Source organism: Colias eurytheme, chromosome 6 (assembly GCF_061535395.1).
Source record: "Colias eurytheme isolate Ceu_HAF_F1 chromosome 6, ilColEury1 Martin Lab GWU primary, whole genome shotgun sequence".
Classification (NCBI taxonomy): Eukaryota; Metazoa; Arthropoda; class Insecta; order Lepidoptera; family Pieridae; genus Colias; species Colias eurytheme.
In genome coordinates this window covers 9964016-9981653 of record NC_142985.1, presented here as the reverse complement: position 1 = coordinate 9981653, position 17638 = coordinate 9964016, and the positions used below count along the sequence as shown (strand labels likewise).

Sequence of the window (17638 nt, the reverse complement as noted above, 5' to 3'; positions counted from 1 at the left end):
GTTTTTTATCCCTTTCACACCTAACTACCCACCTGTGCCTACTGTTCCCAATTCGTTGTTTGCACTCTATAGATAGTATCCCCGTTTTCCAATTACAGCACTAGAGCGCATTATGCGGCATAATGCTTAACGTTGAATGTTCCAACTACAGCAACGCTTCGCACAATCGAGCACTAGAAAAAGTAATGCGCGTGAATTGATGCGTGCAATCGATTTATCGTTAGTAATTATTAATTATTGGAAAAAAATTTAAAGCTTTCGTTTCATTGTAGTTTTTGCGAAATAATCAAAGTTAATTCAAATTGTGTTAAAAAATAAATATAAGTATGGATGAAAAAAATGTTAATGAAATAATCAAAATCCAAATTACTTAAAATAACCGTAAATATTTTTCAATTATTATGTATACAACTTTATTTACACATTAATGAGGTTATTGCTTTATAACTCTATGAATATTTTTTTTTTTCAACACTGAACTTAGCGCAACCTGCTGGTGCGTTTCATGTTCCAATTAAGCATCAGCATAATTCGGCATTGTGCGGCACTGAGTCGCATTATGCTTTGTAATTGGAAAACGGGGTATATCTATACTAATATTATAAAGCTGAAGAGTTTGTTTGTTTGTTTGTTTGTTTGTTTGTTTGAACGCACCAATCTCGGGAACTACTGGTCCGATTTGAAAAATTATTTCGGTGTTAGATAGCCCATTACACACGCTACGGGCAACAGGAGTGGAGCCACGGGGGTGAAACCGCGCGGAGCAGCTAGTACATAATATTATACTCTAAGCAATAATGGCTTATTTCAGGGAAGGTAGTAAATGCTTAAGGTATACAGATATTTAAAAAAGTTGACGTTTGGCTAATATTATGACATTTTCAAAATCGTATACTCTGTGGTCTATCATAACCTTATTGTGATTTGTGATGTGATGTGATTGTGATTTGTGTTGTGGTTTGTATTCTATAGGTAATTCAAGGAGTCTGAAAATGTTATTTGTTGGACGAAATGATAAGATTCCCATTCAGGCAGGTTTATAAATAATTATTCAATCTTTACAATAAAACTAACTGCTGTGCAATCAAGGTAATTATTTTAAACTTTGATCTTCTATGATTTACGCGTAATGAGTGAGAATGATTTCATTTATTTTGTGATATTCAATGAATGAAAGGCGTTTGTGCAATCTTACTAATTTCAGTTTGTTTGTGAGAGAAGAATGACTGCCTGAAGAAAAATGTTTGTTTCACACGACAAAAGCGTTACCAAGAAAAAAATACAGAAACCAAATATATTAAGAAGGAAACCCAAGGCTATTGTATTGAAGTCAACGGCTGATACGGAATTTTTGGATTCCCTAAACGACAAGGACAGTGAAACAACTACGTATTTTGTTGAAAGTGATACAAACATTGATAATGAGGCCACCACAAAGAAACTCATAAAGGGTAATAATACATCAAAAAAGGTTTATCAAATTATCAATGATGACAGTATACTAAGAGATTACCAAATAATTGAAAATGAAGTAAATACAAGACCAAATAATTTGTTACCTGCTGAAATAAGTATTGAGAACAGCATATGTGAGTATTTTAGATGCTTCCTTTTTATTTCTTTGACAAAAGAATGATGTAAATACTAAATTATAATATTGTTGTATCATAATCTGCAGTCCATATACATTCCTACTGCTGGGATGCGGGCCTTCTATGAGGTTAATATTGTTGTATACCTTTATTTCTTAAACTTCAACTTTCTCCTGTATGGATAACTTTTGGTTGAAGCCACATACTTTTTATGAATTGATTTTAAATTGGTTAGGTGATTAGCCTTTTCTGTTTCAGGCTATTAGGAACAAGGGCAAATAGTTAAATAAGACTTAAGGGTCATATAAAGACATAAATTGACTACACCCTGAAAGTATTTTGAAATTGCTTGATTATAATTTAATACCTTTTACACATGTTCAAAACTCTTATTTAATGTATATATATATATATATATATATATATATCTTATATATAAAATTCTCGTGTCACAATGTTAGTCTGCATACTCCTCCGAAACGGGTGGACCGATTCTCATGAAATTTTCTGTGCATATCGGGTAAGTCTGAGAATCGGCCAACAATTATTTTTCATATGTACCACGGGCGAAGCCGGGGCGGACCGCTAGTATATATCACGGGCGAAGCCGGGGCGGACCGCTAGTATATATATATATATGTCACGGCTAAAGGTAGGTGAGAACATAAACTTAAGATTAGCCGGCTAAACTTAGGTTTATTTTCGACGAGGTGTTAATGTTAGTTTGTTCTATCTTTAGCCGGCTAAACTTAAGTGTAACCGCAGGCCCGTGGCTAAAAATGTCGGGGTGGGTAGATTTGGTTAGCGCCGGGCCGGTGGAGGGCTTGAGGGGCCCGCACAGTGCCAGAAAACACTCGCCCTGTTCCTTACATGTATTATAGTAACCAAATCTACCCACCCCGACTCAGGGCAGAAAGCTGGTGGCTAGGTTAGGTTAGGTTAGAACTCTTAAGACCCGCACGAGCCGAGCGAGCGCAGCGAGCGTGCTGCGGCAGCAGCCGGCGAAGTGCCAGAAAACACTCGCCCTGTTCCTTGCATGTATTATAGTAACCAAATCTACCCACCCCGACATTTTTAGCCACGGGCCTGCGGTTACACTTAAGTTTAGCCGGCTAAAGATAGAACAAACTAACATTAACACCTCGTCGAAAATAAACCTAAGTTTAGCCGGCTAATCTTAAGTTTATGTTCTCACCTACCTTTAGCCGTAACATATATATATACTAGCGGTCCGCCCCGGCTTCGCCCGTGGTACATATGAAAAATAGATGTTGGCCGATTCTCAGACTTACCCAATATGCACAGAAAATTTCATGAGAATCGGTCCACCCATTTCGGAGGAGTATGCAGACTAACATTGTGACACGAGAATTTTATATATAAGATATATACATATACAGTAGCACCTCGTTAAGTCGAACCTCGATAAGTCAAAAACCTCCAAATCTCGAAAAAATGTCTTGTTCCCTTCCCTTCAAACCCGAAAACCTCTATTACTTGAAATTTTGACCCTCTGTTAGTCGAAATAATCACAGAGTCCCTCCAAGCCATTTTGGTACATATTTTCACTCTATAACTTGAAAAATCAAATTTGACCTCTGTATCTCGAACATAGCAACGTTTTATTTTACAACCTTTATAACTTGATGATTTGGAATTTATTACCTCTATTGTTCGAACAAAAATAAGTTACCGACTTTAAGAATTTGCCGACAGTGCAAGTACACTATTGTTTCTTAGAAAACATTTTAGGAGTATACGATAATTAATTTATGACTCACGAAACACGTGTTTGCGTTAACTATCTGATGACGAAATTATCGATTCAGTAGCTCAGAAAACCGATACTAATGATTAAGATGACATAGAAGACGTGAATAGTACATGCGCTCCATGGGTTTCCATCAAAAAGGCAAGAACCGCATTGGATACCTTACGAAAGTTTAAAAAAAAAACAGTATCTTTGAAAAAGAAGAATTTTCTGCTCTTTATAGATTATAAAATGCTAGAGAACAACCAAATTATCTAAAGCAAAAAAATACTGACTTTTTAATGCCATATTTTTTATTTTAAAATGATTTGGTTAGCGCCGGGCCGGTGGAGGGCTTGAGGGGCCCGCACAGTGCCAGAAAACACTCGCCCTGTTCCTTACATGTATTATAGTAACCAAATCTACCCACCCCGACTCAGGGCAGAAAGCTGGTGGCTAGGTTAGGTTAGGTTAGAACTCTTAAGACCCGCACGAGCCGAGCGAGCGCAGCGAGCGTGCTGCGGCAGCAGCCGGCGAAGTGCCAGAAAACACTCGCCCTGTTCCTTGCATGTATTATAGTAACCAAATCTACCCACCCCGACATTTTTAGCCACGGGCCTGCGGTTACACTTAAGTTTAGCCGGCTAAAGATAGAACAAACTAACATTAACACCTCGTCGAAAATAAACCTAAGTTTAGCCGGCTAATCTTAAGTTTATGTTCTCACCTACCTTTAGCCGTAACATATATATATACTAGCGGTCCGCCCCGGCTTCGCCCGTGGTACATATGAAAAATAATTTGGAAAATCCAAAAGTGCACGCCTCATAATTTTTTTTTAATAAATATTTATTAATTATTATTTTTGTTTATTTAATAACAATTAAACCACATCGAATCAGACCCTGAAAAATGAAAGGGTTCTATTCCTGAGCATACTCAAGCGTAAGAGAAAAAAAAAGACTCGATTAGTAAAGTATTTCGGTCGCTATCGTGTTAACAAGAAAAAGGATCCGCACATACAGACACACGGACGTCCAAGACAGAACTTTTTTAAACTGTTTTTTAACTAGTTTAAATAACAAAAATGACATCAAAAATATCATGAACGTTAAAAATAGTGTTTTTTCTTAATATGTGTGTGTATGTATTATCTTACAAGTGCAATGTATGATACATAAAGACATTTTAAGTTTGAAAAATCAGATGTTTTGCGCGAAGTGACAGTAGTACCCACCTCAACGCTTCGCTTATGAGGCGTGCAATAGATGTTGGCCGATTCTCAGACTTACCCAATATGCACAGAAAATTTCATGAGAATCGGTCCACCCATTTCGGAGGAGTATGCAGACTAACATTGTGACACGAGAATTTTATATATAAGATATATACATATACATATATATATATACAGTGAAATCCATACTAATATTATAAATGCGAAAGTAACTCTATCTGTCTGTCTGTTACTCAATCACGCCTTAACTACTAAACTAATTTGCATGAAATTTGGTATAGAGATATTTTGATACCCGAGAAAGGACATAGGATAAGTTTATCCCCGAAATCCTACGGGAACGGGTTTTTCTTTGAAAACGCGGGCGAAGCCGCGGGCGTAAAGCTAGTATGTATATTATATACAGGGTGTCCCAAAAAGTAGTGATATACTGAAGCTGGGAGGTAGAGGACTTAGAGGGCTATCCGAATCACCCCCATGTGTGTTATGCGATTTTTCGTATTTTCGGAGTTATTACATTTTTTTCAATTTTTCATCTATCGCCGAGTACGATGAGATTTTTATTTATGGTGACGTGAATTATTGCGCTAGATGCTTGATTTTTTTTGTGTGCTATAAGCTGAAAGATAGGCCAATTCAGTATGGTAACATTTACTATCGTTAGATCTTCGAATGGAATAAAAAAAAAATTAAATGCCAAGAAAGATAAAATTACCCAGTATGTTCATAACTTCAAGGGCCCATAAAAAAATAAAATCACATAAAAAAGGTTTTCCATTTGGCTTTTAAAAACTTGCTCTATCGATCAGGTAGCTACCCTAAAAATTTCATTTTATTATTCTGAAGGCTTCAATCGAAAAATTGAAATCTAAATGTGGTAAGTGCAAAATTTTTAGTAACATGATGATCATTAAAACCAATAAATAGGTGTTTAAAAATGATTTTTTTTTTAAATAGCCCCGCTGTTGCTCAATGCAAGTGCGACATCACCGTAAAAAGTTGTCTTTTTAATGTCTGAATGCTCTTTTATCATTTTTAATGGTTTCTTCTGCTACTATGAATTTCCGGGTTATTTCGTCCAAATTGTGGCAGTCTCTCGTCTTTGTAGTATCCCCACGGAAAAAATTCAATAGGGTTTATGTCCGGAGACCGTGGAGGCCAGGCTAAAGGGCAAAAATACCCTGAAAGATGGATTGGTCGTTGCAGCCTGCGCATGCGCCGGTGACGCCTGCTTTAAAGCCTAGCCTCCACGGTCCCTCGACCTAAACCCCATTGATTTGTTTCAATGGGGATACTAAAAAGACTTCGGCTACTTGAGAGAATGCCCCAATTTGGACGAAATAACCCGGAAATTCATAGTAGCAGAAGAAACCATTAAAAATGATAAAAAAGCATTCAGACATTTAAAAGACAACTTTTTACGGTGATGTCGCACTTGCACTGAGCAACAGCGGGGCTATTTAAAAAAATTCTGGTAATTAAACACCTATTTATTGGTTTTAATGATCATCATGTTAATAAAAATTTTGCACTTACCACATTTAGATTTCAATTTTTCGATTGAAGCCTTCAGAATAATAAAATGAAATTTTTAGGGTAGCTACCTGATCGATAGAGCAAGTTTTTAAAAGCCAAATGGAAAACCTTTTTTATGTGATTTTATTTTTTTATGGGCCCTTGAAGTTATGAACATACTGGGTAATTTTATCTTTCTTGGCATTTAATTCTTTTTTTTATTCCATTCGAAGATCTAACGATAGTAAATGTTACCATACTGAATTGGCCTATCTTTCAGCTTAGCACACAAAAAAAATCAAGCATCTAGCGCAATAATTCACGTTACCATAAATAAAAATCTCATCGTACTCGGCGATAGATGAAAAATTGAAAAAAATGTAATAACTCCGAAAATACGAAAAATCGCATAACACACATGGGGGTGATTCGGATAGCCCTCTTGGTCTTCTACCTCCCAGCTTTCGTTCATCACTACTTTTTGGGACACCCTGTATATAAAAGACGAAAAAAGTTGTGATTTGAAACCAAAAAATAATTACATCTTAATGTTGAATCAAAATCCTAAGTTAAACCTCTGAAAGTCTCTTTTAATTTTTATGTTATATGTCTTAGTCTTACCATGATGTTGAACATGTTCTACTGTATAGAGATAATATCTAACTACCACTTTCATTTTGGAAATATTTTGCTAGGTACTTAACTACTTAGTTAACTTAAAAACAAAATAGTCTAATTAATGCAATGTACCAAAAATATAATAATAATAAACACAGTTAAAATTTAAACACAATTTTTCCAGGTAATGATGAAGACCTTGTACAATCATCATTAAATATAGATTCCTTTTTAATTGAAAATACCACAAAACAGGTTGGTTTAAATGATTTTATAATTAAATATTCCATATATTGTATGAAAATAGTGCATGACTTATCCAAAAGGTAGGATCTTATACATATATAAAAATTTGTCAATAAATGTACAATTTTATTGATTGTGTTTCTGATATGTTCAAAAACATGTAAAAAAATATATTTTGAATAGTTTTTAGTAAATTTCGACCTTATTTTAACAGACTATCATAATATAGACCGAGTCTTAGCTTACTTTTTTGTTATTGGGGATAGTCTGTTATATACATATATCCACATCATATGGGTTCGATTCCCAGTTCGGCAAATATTTGTGTGATGAACATAATGTTTGCTCCATGTCTGGGTGTTAATTATCTATATAAGTATTTATTTAAATTATGTATGTATGTTTATCAGCCATCTGGTTTCCATAACAAGCAAAAGCTTAGTATGGGATCAGATCGTGCCATGTGTGAAAATTGGTCTGAAATATTTATTTATTATTCATGTATTGGGGAACTTTATAATTTTTTTTTCAGAATATTACTCTGTCTGCCAATGTGACACCTCTAAAAAACCAAGTTGTTAAAGCAAGTGATAAATTATGTTTCGGTTTTATTGATGACTCCAACAGATTAGTTATTGAACCATGTATGTATTTTTTATTATGAGATAACTAAGGAATCTTAGCTTCGGTTATGTTATTAACCTTAATTACAAATTTTAACATTCCCAGGTGATGTAACTGAAGAAGGTTTTTGTTTAGAGCCAAAGTCTGATGTAGTTAGTACGATGGTGCCATTGTCAGCAGTGTCTACTATACAAGGCACAATAGACAATTATGCACTGCCAACTATAATAAAAAGCCATAAGTTTTCTATAGAAGATCTTACTCAAAAGTCAGTGCGTTACAAGGTAGGTTATTCATTTATCATTTTGTTAATTTTTGAAATATGTAAGTATAAAATTTCGTATTATAACTAACTTACCTACTTACTAACAAATTTTAATTGCTACACTATTTATATTTTCAGTGTGACGAACCAAACTGTAGCAAGGAGTTTTTAAGTGAGCAAAAACTAGTGAAACACAAAAATACTCATAATAAGGAATGCAGGGTGCCTCGGCAGACAACGTTGGAGTGTCCTGTGAAGAAGTTGGATGGTAGTGGGATGGAGGAAGCATGTGGGAGAACATTTCAAGTTAGGGGAGATCTGATCAAGCATTTGAATGAAGAACATGCACCTGAGGATGCAGGCTATAAGTGAGTATTTGTTACCTTAGTGGAGACGTAATAGTCATCATTATATTTTTTTATATCGACATAAAAACATTCAATTTCATTTAAACAATGTCTCTTTACATGGATAATTGCACAGAATAATTATTGTAGATATAAAAAAAAAAAAAAAAAATTCTTTTTGTAATTTCATAATTACATAAAAATTCATATGTAGTTGTTACGATACATATACGTATAATGTATATATCGTACGTCTACGATATGTCTTTATGTAATTATAATCGGTAATCAGGTGCGAGGAGTGCGGGCGCAGCTTCTTCTGGGCGTCCGGTTTGCGCGCGCACAGCCGCTCGCACGCGGCGGGCGCCCGCGCGGCGCTCGCGTGCCCGTGGCCCGGCTGCGGCCGCGTGTTCCGCCAGCCGTGCCGCCTGCGCGAGCACAGCCGCGCGCACACCGGCGACAAGCCCTACCACTGCAGCTATCCCGTGAGTCGCTTGACACTTGAAATCTCATCACGCATCACACCGAATTGCGCTTTAAATTAGATATATTATGTGTTTTTTTGGTAGCGGGGAGCAAATCTTCTAATTTTCACTAGCAAGCTAAACACCGGGATCATTTATGGAATGCAGGCTTTAATAAATAAAATAACTGATATTATGTTTGTAGAATTGCGGCTGGTCGTTCCGCACGGCGAGCAAGCTGCTGCGTCACTCGCGCGGGCACCGGGGCGACCGGCGGCACCCGTGCGCGGCGTGCGGGCGCGCGTTCCTGCGCCGCGAGCACCTGCGCGAGCACAGCGCGCGACACCACGCCGCGCGCAATGAGCCGCACGCCTGCCCGCGACCAGGTGCGTGCGTGTGTGTGTGTGCGTGTGTGCGTGTGCGTGTGCGTGTTCGGGCGTGATTTTATCTTAATATAATATATATAAATCTCGTGTCACAATGTTTGTCCTCAATCGACTCCTAAACCACTTAACCGATTATAATAAAATTCGCACACCATGTGCAGTTCGATCCAACTTGAGAGATAGGATAGTTTAAACATGTAGGTACCACGGGCGAAGCCGGGGCGGACTGCTCGTTAATAATAATATTCATATAAGTCATTTGTGTGAACGTGAATTTTTGTTCCAATTTACCTAGAAGTCAGTAAAGGTCACGACACGGTCTGCGATAACGCGTTATGCTACGTGCGCCGGCCCTTCGTCGCTCACCGGATAATATATGATTGGTAGAGTAGAGCCATACGATCTATATGAATGCACTAATCCCAACAAAAGTGTTATATATTACAAATTATTATACATATATTTAAATTATATTTATGTCTAAAATCAAAATAATAAAAGTTATTTCTTTTCAGATTGCAAACAAACATTTACAAACATGAGTTCACTCTACACGCATATGAAGAAAGTGCATCCTAAAGAAGATACAAATGAAATAGAAGATCCCGTGTCAGCTGATAACGAGCAAATATTGAATAAGCCGAATAATATGTTTATGGTAAGGATATTTTTACTTTTATCTATGAACTAGCTGCGCGGATTCACTCGCGTGGCTCCGCTCCTGTTGGTCTTAGCGTGATGATATATAGCCATTATATTCCTCGGTAAATGGGCTATCTAACACCGAAAGAATTTTTCAAATCGGACCCGAGTTCCTGAGATTAGCGCGTTCAAACAAATAAACAAACTCTTCAGCTTTATAATATTAGTATATATTTAGAAATTATTATTGTTTGGTCTTACTTATCCAGGTGAGTAACCGAGGTAGTTAAAAGTCCACTTTTATTTCATTATTAATGACAGAAAATATGGTGTGTTGTCTTTTTCAGGTTAATTTATGGGATGGCTCAGCGGTAGAATTGGTGGACGAGAGAAAAGATGAGTCGCAAGATATTCTCTTACAGTCTAATACTAGCAATGTAGGAATTGAGTTGGAGATAGAAAACGCAGTGAACGTAGATATGGAGGGAGTTAGAGAGGAGCTGGAGGAAGAGATAATGGGAGTGGAGGGGGGAGTAGGGGAGGGGACGGAGATAGAGGGAGAGGGACAGTCGGCAAGGACGCATTGTACCTGGCCACTGACGAAGAGCTATAAGAGTCCCAATGATGGATATGTACTTGAAGATGATGTTCAGGTAGTAAATGAGATTAGTTTTATATTATGCTGTAAGAGATATTTATGGTTTTTAAAGTGAAACTTTTATTACATCGTCTCAAACTTTTTGGTCTGTGTAGCGCATGTCGCGTGACGGTCGAACCGTACGATAATAATTATCGTACAAATACGATAATTTTGTGCCTAAGTTTCACTTGTACCGTGGTTTCATAAAACCACACACCTTTTTCGAATGTATGTTAGAGTGCGCAGTTCGTTATCTCTTAAAAAAACATCAGTTTTACATGTTAAGACATCTATTTTTTTTTGTTTAAGTAAATATAATTTGAATTTGTAAATTATTAAATTGTGTGTGTAAAGAAATTACGGATTAATATAGAAAAAAGATAGGACAATGTTTTCACACAAAGAAAATGTCAGCCTTACTAATATATATTAACTTATTTGGTCGCAGGTGGGGCAGTCGGAGGGTTCCGAGAGCAATATTTACACGGTGCGCAGCGACTTGTTCCTGCACGGCAGCGTGTTCCATAGCGAGGATAGCGAGTGAGTTGCTCTTATCGCTTTAGCTTCAATATTTATACATAAAAACACTATAAAAAAAAAGGTGTGCGTACTAGTGTACACACGCAAGAAGTGAAACTTCTTTATGACCTTATTTTTCAAAAAATAATTTAGGTACTATATGCAACTTTACAGAAATACGTCGAATCACGCGTGGTAGGGATAAAAACAAGATGGCGCGTAACGGAAAAATGTTACACTAAATTTTTTTCCAACCCCGATAAAGAAGTTTCACTTCAATAAAATTTGATGCAAAATTTAGAGTTTAATAATTTATTCCTCGTAGTTTTAGATTGCAGTGCATTGGCATGTAATGAAGTCTAATTTCCTTGTTCTTGTGTAGATTTGTATCAAAATCTGATTCGTGCAACCACAATGTGCCTCAACCAAGCTTGGTCCCTACAAAGTGTAATTTTGACGTGACAACGTCTTATAATTCGATAGAGCCGGCTGCACGCACGAAAAAACATGACTCATGCGGCGTTACCTCGCTCTGAGGCGTTCCGTTAGGTTTGAAGTGCAAGCGAGAGCGCGGAACGAGTGACAAAGAAGCACAATCGGACGTTGTCACGTTCAACTATCGTCAGTAAACCGACTTTACAGACAACCAATTTTTTATGTACAATTTCAATATTTAACCAAAATGTTTGTCTAATTTGCAGGCAAATGTGCAGTACGGTGCGTGTATGCGAGCGAGGTCTGGCCACACTGGACGCGGACCTGCACCTGCTGAGCGCACCTTCACTTGATATCTCGCAGGTATATATTTACTAGTGGTCCGCCCCGGCTCCGCCCGTGGTACATATTTCGCAATAAAAGGTAGCCTATGTCCTTTCTCGGGTATCAAAATATCTCCATACCAATTTTCATGCAAATTGGTTCAGTAGTTTAGGCGTGATTGAGTAACAGACAGACAGAGTTACTTTCGCATTTATAATATTAGTATGGATTTTTTACTTGCTATGCAATGAGGAATATGATCGATTAAGCGCCATGTTGTGACGTGATAACTGTGATTGAAACCAATCAATGACCTAAGTTAGTTTGTATTAGATGTAAGTTATCGTATTTTTTTAATTGACATACAAATACATATTAATTACATAATTTTAGCACTGTCAAGGAAAAAACAAATAATTTTTATACATTTATTCACACGTTGTTACGTTGAAAAATATCGATCATCACTATTTTTTATATTCTCAGGAGGAGCTTTACACGGACGCAGTTGACGAGTCTTCCTTTAGAGTGTTTCTTTTGAGTGGTGAGGAGTTAAGTTGAACATAATCACTATGAGAATGTAATATATTATATTTAGATAATTTTATCGATCGCTACGATGTGATCGTTTCGGTTCTTAATTATAATTTGTTTTAATATCGAAATATAAGATGAATATTAAACGCAATTAAGCTTTACAAGAGTGCAATGGTATTTTATAATATTTTGTGCCAATGGATAGGGAATTAAAGATGGCGACTTAAAAATGTTGTTCAAAAGATATTGTAACACGTGTTCTCATTGGTTGATATATAAACACGTTTAAGTGTCGTTTAGGTGTTGTTTCAATATATAGAGTAAGCAAGGAATTTTCGAAATATTTAACGAAATTAAAAATAAAATGTAATGTTCCCGCCAACTTGGTCACAGACTAATTCCATGTGGCAGATAAAAAAGTGTATGTTAAATTGTTTATATAATGAGTATGTAGATACGTAACGACTTAAATGTTAACCGACGTCAATAAATCGATTTTTAAATAGTGGCAATTAGCATATCGTCTCACTCGCACATTAGTGATCAATAGTTTTCTATCTCGCTCACACTCATGAGTTGAATGGAATTGGAATAGGAATTGTACTTTATTGACGTGGTTTTTAGTGCGAGTTTGTAGTTTGATTGTATACGTGTAGTTTGTTGCTAGTTTAGATTGTAGCGTGACAAATGGCATTAAAGATGGCCCGAATATAGATCTCATGTAGAGGAGTCGGATATAGTTTTTATTTGTTATGGTTTATGGCAGCACATGATAAAGTTTATTGTCAATTTTTCATGAATCTGACATAGAATGTAGGTTCTTTCTTTAAAAAGACTTACAAAATAAATTTAAACCTTGATAGACTAAGCGTTTGCCTCTTTCACTCTTGAAAGATTTGACATAGGAAAGAATGGGACAAATTTTTATCTTAGAACTTAATAACTTACTATAAAACTTGTGTGTTGCCAGATACCACTTTTTGAGACTTGGTAGTTGGTGTATGACATAAAATGTATCGAGTTTTAATATCTCAGTAAGTAGAAATATCGCATAAATTATCGTTTCTTGAAATATAGGAACCAAATAATTTATCAACGTGATTGTTGGTAATTTATGGTTAATGGTGATGGTAAGTTGTAACTGCAGTTATTTCACGAGTAGTTAGAGGTAATTGGTAATAACATCTTGATATCAAACGAAAATTGACGCGCTAGACGTGACCGTAAATAACAACGCAGCTTTTTTCTTCAATTAGTTAGTGACTTCTGTGTTCTTAGTACTTTATAGTTCAATAGAATAGAAAAAGTAGCGTTCAAATTAAAACATTATCTTATCGTAATTTGGTTGTTAAATGTTAAGGTGTCGTGATCACTTCTCGTGTTGCTAGCTGTAAGTTAATTGTTAACTAGGTGTGTAAAGGCGGTTAAAAACAGATTGAACGGTATTTGAGGGTAGACAAAGATTTTCGCTGTTGAAAACAGTTATATGCATACCACAAGGTTTTGGACCAGTTGTTTACGTCCTATTTATTCGTAAGAATACGTTTTAATATTAGCGAAATTTATACAATATTACGATACAAAAGCAAATTCGGAATTAAAATTTTTGGCGTGCAATATTAAAATAAAATTTAGTTCGATTGTTTACCAGTCAATTGATTTTCGACTGCATTTAAAGGCAATAATGGAACGTGTATGGATTTTGAGCATAGGTAGGTTTGTTTAGTGAATAAATAAAGAGATTTCCATTGCTCAATTCGGCGAATGATTTATCTAGATTCTAGAATGAGGTCTTGTTGATAGCGGCCGACATATTATGATCTCTGATGCCTTTTAACTTTACGAGGAGATGTATTGTGTAGATAAACGTCTATGTGTGTGATAACTTAATGTTTAATGTACAATTTTATATGTGTAAGTAATAGCTTGAATTAGATGGTAGATTGTAAATCGATTGCTATGAATTAACATTCGAATAATTATTAAATTTATCGTGCAATATGATATCGCGTCTGTGTTGTCTTTGGTTGTGCCATTGGGAATTTATATGTGTCAAAAGAATTTCTTATGGTAAAAATTTAAAGTGATTTTGCATTTTAAATTGTCTAAAGTTTGACTGTTTTATATTCTCAATTTACTCAAAAGAAGCGCGCGTCATTTTCATGGAACTAAAATCTATCTCTGAAGTCCGTAGTTCCAAGTACCTACTTCTTTCTTTCACAATGACATGGTTAATATTTTATCATATAATTTCTATGCCACATTTATAATTTAAATATAATTTCATGTAGATTCGATATTTATATAATAAAAATACTGCTCAAATTGAAGTCGTTTACTGCAATATGATTTTTAGCAATCGGTTTATATATTCATATTTTTTATTGATGTAGTATTTAATTATACTGTACATAAGAAAATATATTTTTGGAGATGTAAACGTATAAGATTGCTTATTTTTCGAGACTGTTGTCCAAATATCATTTTGTTAAAATTCTTATGTAATAAGGTTAATGTTTTATATACTCTTTGTTTGCGGTTGAGATTGCTAGCTGATATATTTATTATTTATAATTTAGCTTATTTAAGTATCTATATGAATTAATTATGCAACGAATAAGTACTCGTTTAATATTGGTTAAGGCATAACTTACTAAAAAAGTTTATTTCTCAAGATCTTTCTGAATTAATTTTGAAGCGGGAGGTATTAAATAAGATTCCATTGAAGCTATGTATTGCTAAGATTACATACATTTTGTCATTTATTTGCATGATGAAAATAATTCTTGATTTGATATAAATGTTTGCCGTACAGTAATCGAAACCGCTTCGGAGTGTTATGTAAATTCTAAATTATATTTATACATTGTTTATTGTTTAAGTTGTTATTGTATATTTGTTTATACTCTGCTTATTTTGTAATCACGCGTTCGCACAGTACAGACACTAAGTCAGACTTTATTAATTAATTAATCACATATCATATTTAGTCTTGTTATTATTGTATTGTAATTGGTTGCTTTGTGTTTAATGCAGATTTTGCTATAGGAATAAATGTTTTTCATAATCTAGCTGGTTTTTTATTTCAATTACAAACCTTATTTGTCATAATATTCTACATTACGTCATAATACGTCTATACTCTGTATAATTATATCACAACATTACCTGTTGGCTTAATTTACTATACGTTAGTTAATGTTTAATATTATTATGTTTTTATCTCCTATCACCATAGTAGTTAGTAAATGGCAAAGTTATTACTGGGTATTATCACAGGTACTTATTATGTACATATATGTATAGCTGATAATATAACATGGTCGTTCGGAATTTCCTGGATATCTAAAAGGGGCATACATTAATTTATACAAAAAGGTGAAGGAGAACTAGTCTATAAATTAGACAGGAAAAATAAATGAAAAACGTATAAAAAATACGAAATATCTTTAATACATCGACGTTATTTACATTTTCCATAAAAAATAACTAGATACAGTCTAAGATAGCTTGAGAGCTGAAAATAGTAAAAAATATTAAGTGGTAATAACAAACATTGAGTTACTAATTACTATGGTAGTACTTAGTAACTCAATGATTACAAACTAAATTTTTCAAGGCCTTTATATTTTCCTCATATTATTTTTGAAACTCAGCATAAAAAGAACAATGTATTCTGGGTTTAACTAAACCAACCAAAAAACTAAACAAGTAAATTTTATTAGAAACATTATTAATTAAATGTATTTTAAGTAAGTAAGTTTTAAATTTAAATTTTATATAACTTTTATTACATTTTCAAATTGCTTTTTGAGCTCTCTAGGCTTGTTTATATAATTTATACATGTATAAAATAAAAATATATCTGGAAATAACTTCGAAAAATTATTCCAAATTGGCTATCTTTTAAACCTATTTAACCATTGTTCGATGCGTAAAATATAATTGCGCTTGCATCGAAACATACAAAAAAAAACATACTTAAGTATTTATAAAAAAAATTTGAGCCCTCACGGGATACCTGGCAGATGTGAAACATCGACATTATTTTGTAAAAGTAATATGCAGATATACCAACATAATAATAAATAGCGTAGCCACCGCGACCGCCAGAAATCAGTTTTACATGCGTATAGGATGTTTCACATCAAAAGACTACCTACATATTTTTCATTTTGCGATCGTGGCTTTCATACAATTAATTATCAATGCCCTGTTTTTATGGAAACATAAAACTTAATGTACCTATAGTTATTTAAAGGTAAAATGTAATAAATTAAAATGCTGGTTTGAACCGAGAATGTAGGTAGTACTATTCACGTATTTATCTACTGTCGTTGATTCAAGGCAACTATTATGTATAAGAGTATACATAATGTTAAAATTAAAAAAATAGATAATAAAGCCTTACATTATAAATGCAATTTCTCTCTTATACGAAATTGAATGAAGGTCAAAAATTATAAAACATTTGAGCATATTTTTATAATATGCTGAGCCTCCTTTATCAAAAATTTTAAGCATTACTTTATTGTAAAGTAGGATTATTTATATTTACAAATTGTTATATGTATTGCTCTAACAATATAATATAGGTATTTATACCTACTCTGATCCCCTTCACAATTAAGCAATTTTATAGAAAACTCGTTTAAAATGCGCTCCTTTAAAATTATACTATTTATTACTGAACAATTAGAAAACTAATATTTTGTAATTCACAGCTAATATGCCTAAGTACACATAGGCAACCTTATACTTACTATGCAACCATATCGCATCTCAAAGTTTTCTATTTTTTGGTAGAATGACGTGTGAACTATCCACAGGTACTAGATAATAAAATCTGTATAATCTGTGATAAACAGTATCTATTCAGCTATCAATAACACAGTTGAGCCATATTTGTACACATGCGTAAATACAATCATTGAAGTTCTAAAGATAACTTGCGATGATTGCGTTCTGGTTCAACTGGTTTACACGCTATAAAAACTCGTTACAATCCGACGAACCTTGTTTATTTGCAAACCATACTGATAGTTGTAAATGCATTATTATCGATCTAGAACATCTATTAGTTATACAGTCTCCGAGAGTCGATCAGGTGGAGTAAACGGGAGATCCAAGCTGGTTGTTCTGATGACAGCTACGGAGATCTTGTCCCTGCAGAGGGTCAGGCCCCAGAGCAAAGTGAACAAGATGATCAGAGCTGCCACTGAAGCGGCGATCAGGGTCAGCGACCGAGTCGGTTCTCGCCAATCCAATATTTCATAAATGAAGGGGTTTCCCAAGCTACAAAGAAATAAAATTTATAGAAATGTACGTAGGCGCAAGACAATAAATATTGCCACTCTCGATTGTATGTCAATAGTTTCAATGTGAAGTTTTGAAATGACTAATATATTTGACCCAGTTCAATTATACATTACTAGCTCGTGCCTTCCTAACTATATTATTGCTGTTGCCCGAACAAATATTGATGTTAATGTGCTTA

General features: G+C 34.6%; 2 protein-coding genes across 3 annotated transcripts in view; one reads left to right on the top strand and one right to left on the bottom strand.

Moving 5' to 3' along the window:
* The window catches only part of LOC149907957 (protein rolling stone-like), a 75280-nt gene that overhangs the window by 50970 nt on the left and 6672 nt on the right, over nucleotides 1–17638 (bottom strand). The window contains exon 4 of one of the 2 annotated variants that reach the window (XR_016456816.1): nucleotides 16305–17436. Coding sequence is in view for 1 of the 2 variants with exons in the window: in XM_090103099.1 (XP_089959225.1) it covers nucleotides 17223–17436 (214 nt within the window). In the remaining variant the exon portion in view is untranslated. Of the gene's footprint in view, nucleotides 1–15573; nucleotides 17437–17638 lie in introns of those variants that run through there. The other variant, XM_090103099.1, reaches the window with a different exon arrangement.
* LOC149907958 (uncharacterized) lies at nucleotides 899–15212 on the top strand. The gene is made up of 13 exons (XM_090103082.1): nucleotides 899–1089; nucleotides 1205–1589; nucleotides 6897–6967; nucleotides 7491–7602; nucleotides 7688–7866; nucleotides 7986–8215; nucleotides 8487–8679; nucleotides 8864–9044; nucleotides 9560–9702; nucleotides 10034–10339; nucleotides 10775–10866; nucleotides 11547–11643; nucleotides 12091–15212. The coding sequence occupies exons 2-13, from the start codon at nucleotides 1241–1243 to the stop codon at nucleotides 12163–12165; spliced, it is 2028 nt and encodes a 675-aa protein (XP_089959208.1). The 5' UTR covers nucleotides 899–1089; nucleotides 1205–1240; the 3' UTR covers nucleotides 12166–15212.

Coding starts and splice junctions, on each gene's coding strand:
- LOC149907958 (XM_090103082.1), top strand. CDS start 1,241: ATGTTTGTTTCACACGACAAAAGCGTTACCAAGAAAAAAATACAGAAA. Junction 6,968..7,490: donor TTGAAAATACCACAAAACAG/GTTGGTTTAAAT, acceptor TTTTTTTTTCAG/AATATTACTCTGTCTGCCAA. Junction 10,340..10,774: donor TACTTGAAGATGATGTTCAG/GTAGTAAATGAG, acceptor ATTTGGTCGCAG/GTGGGGCAGTCGGAGGGTTC.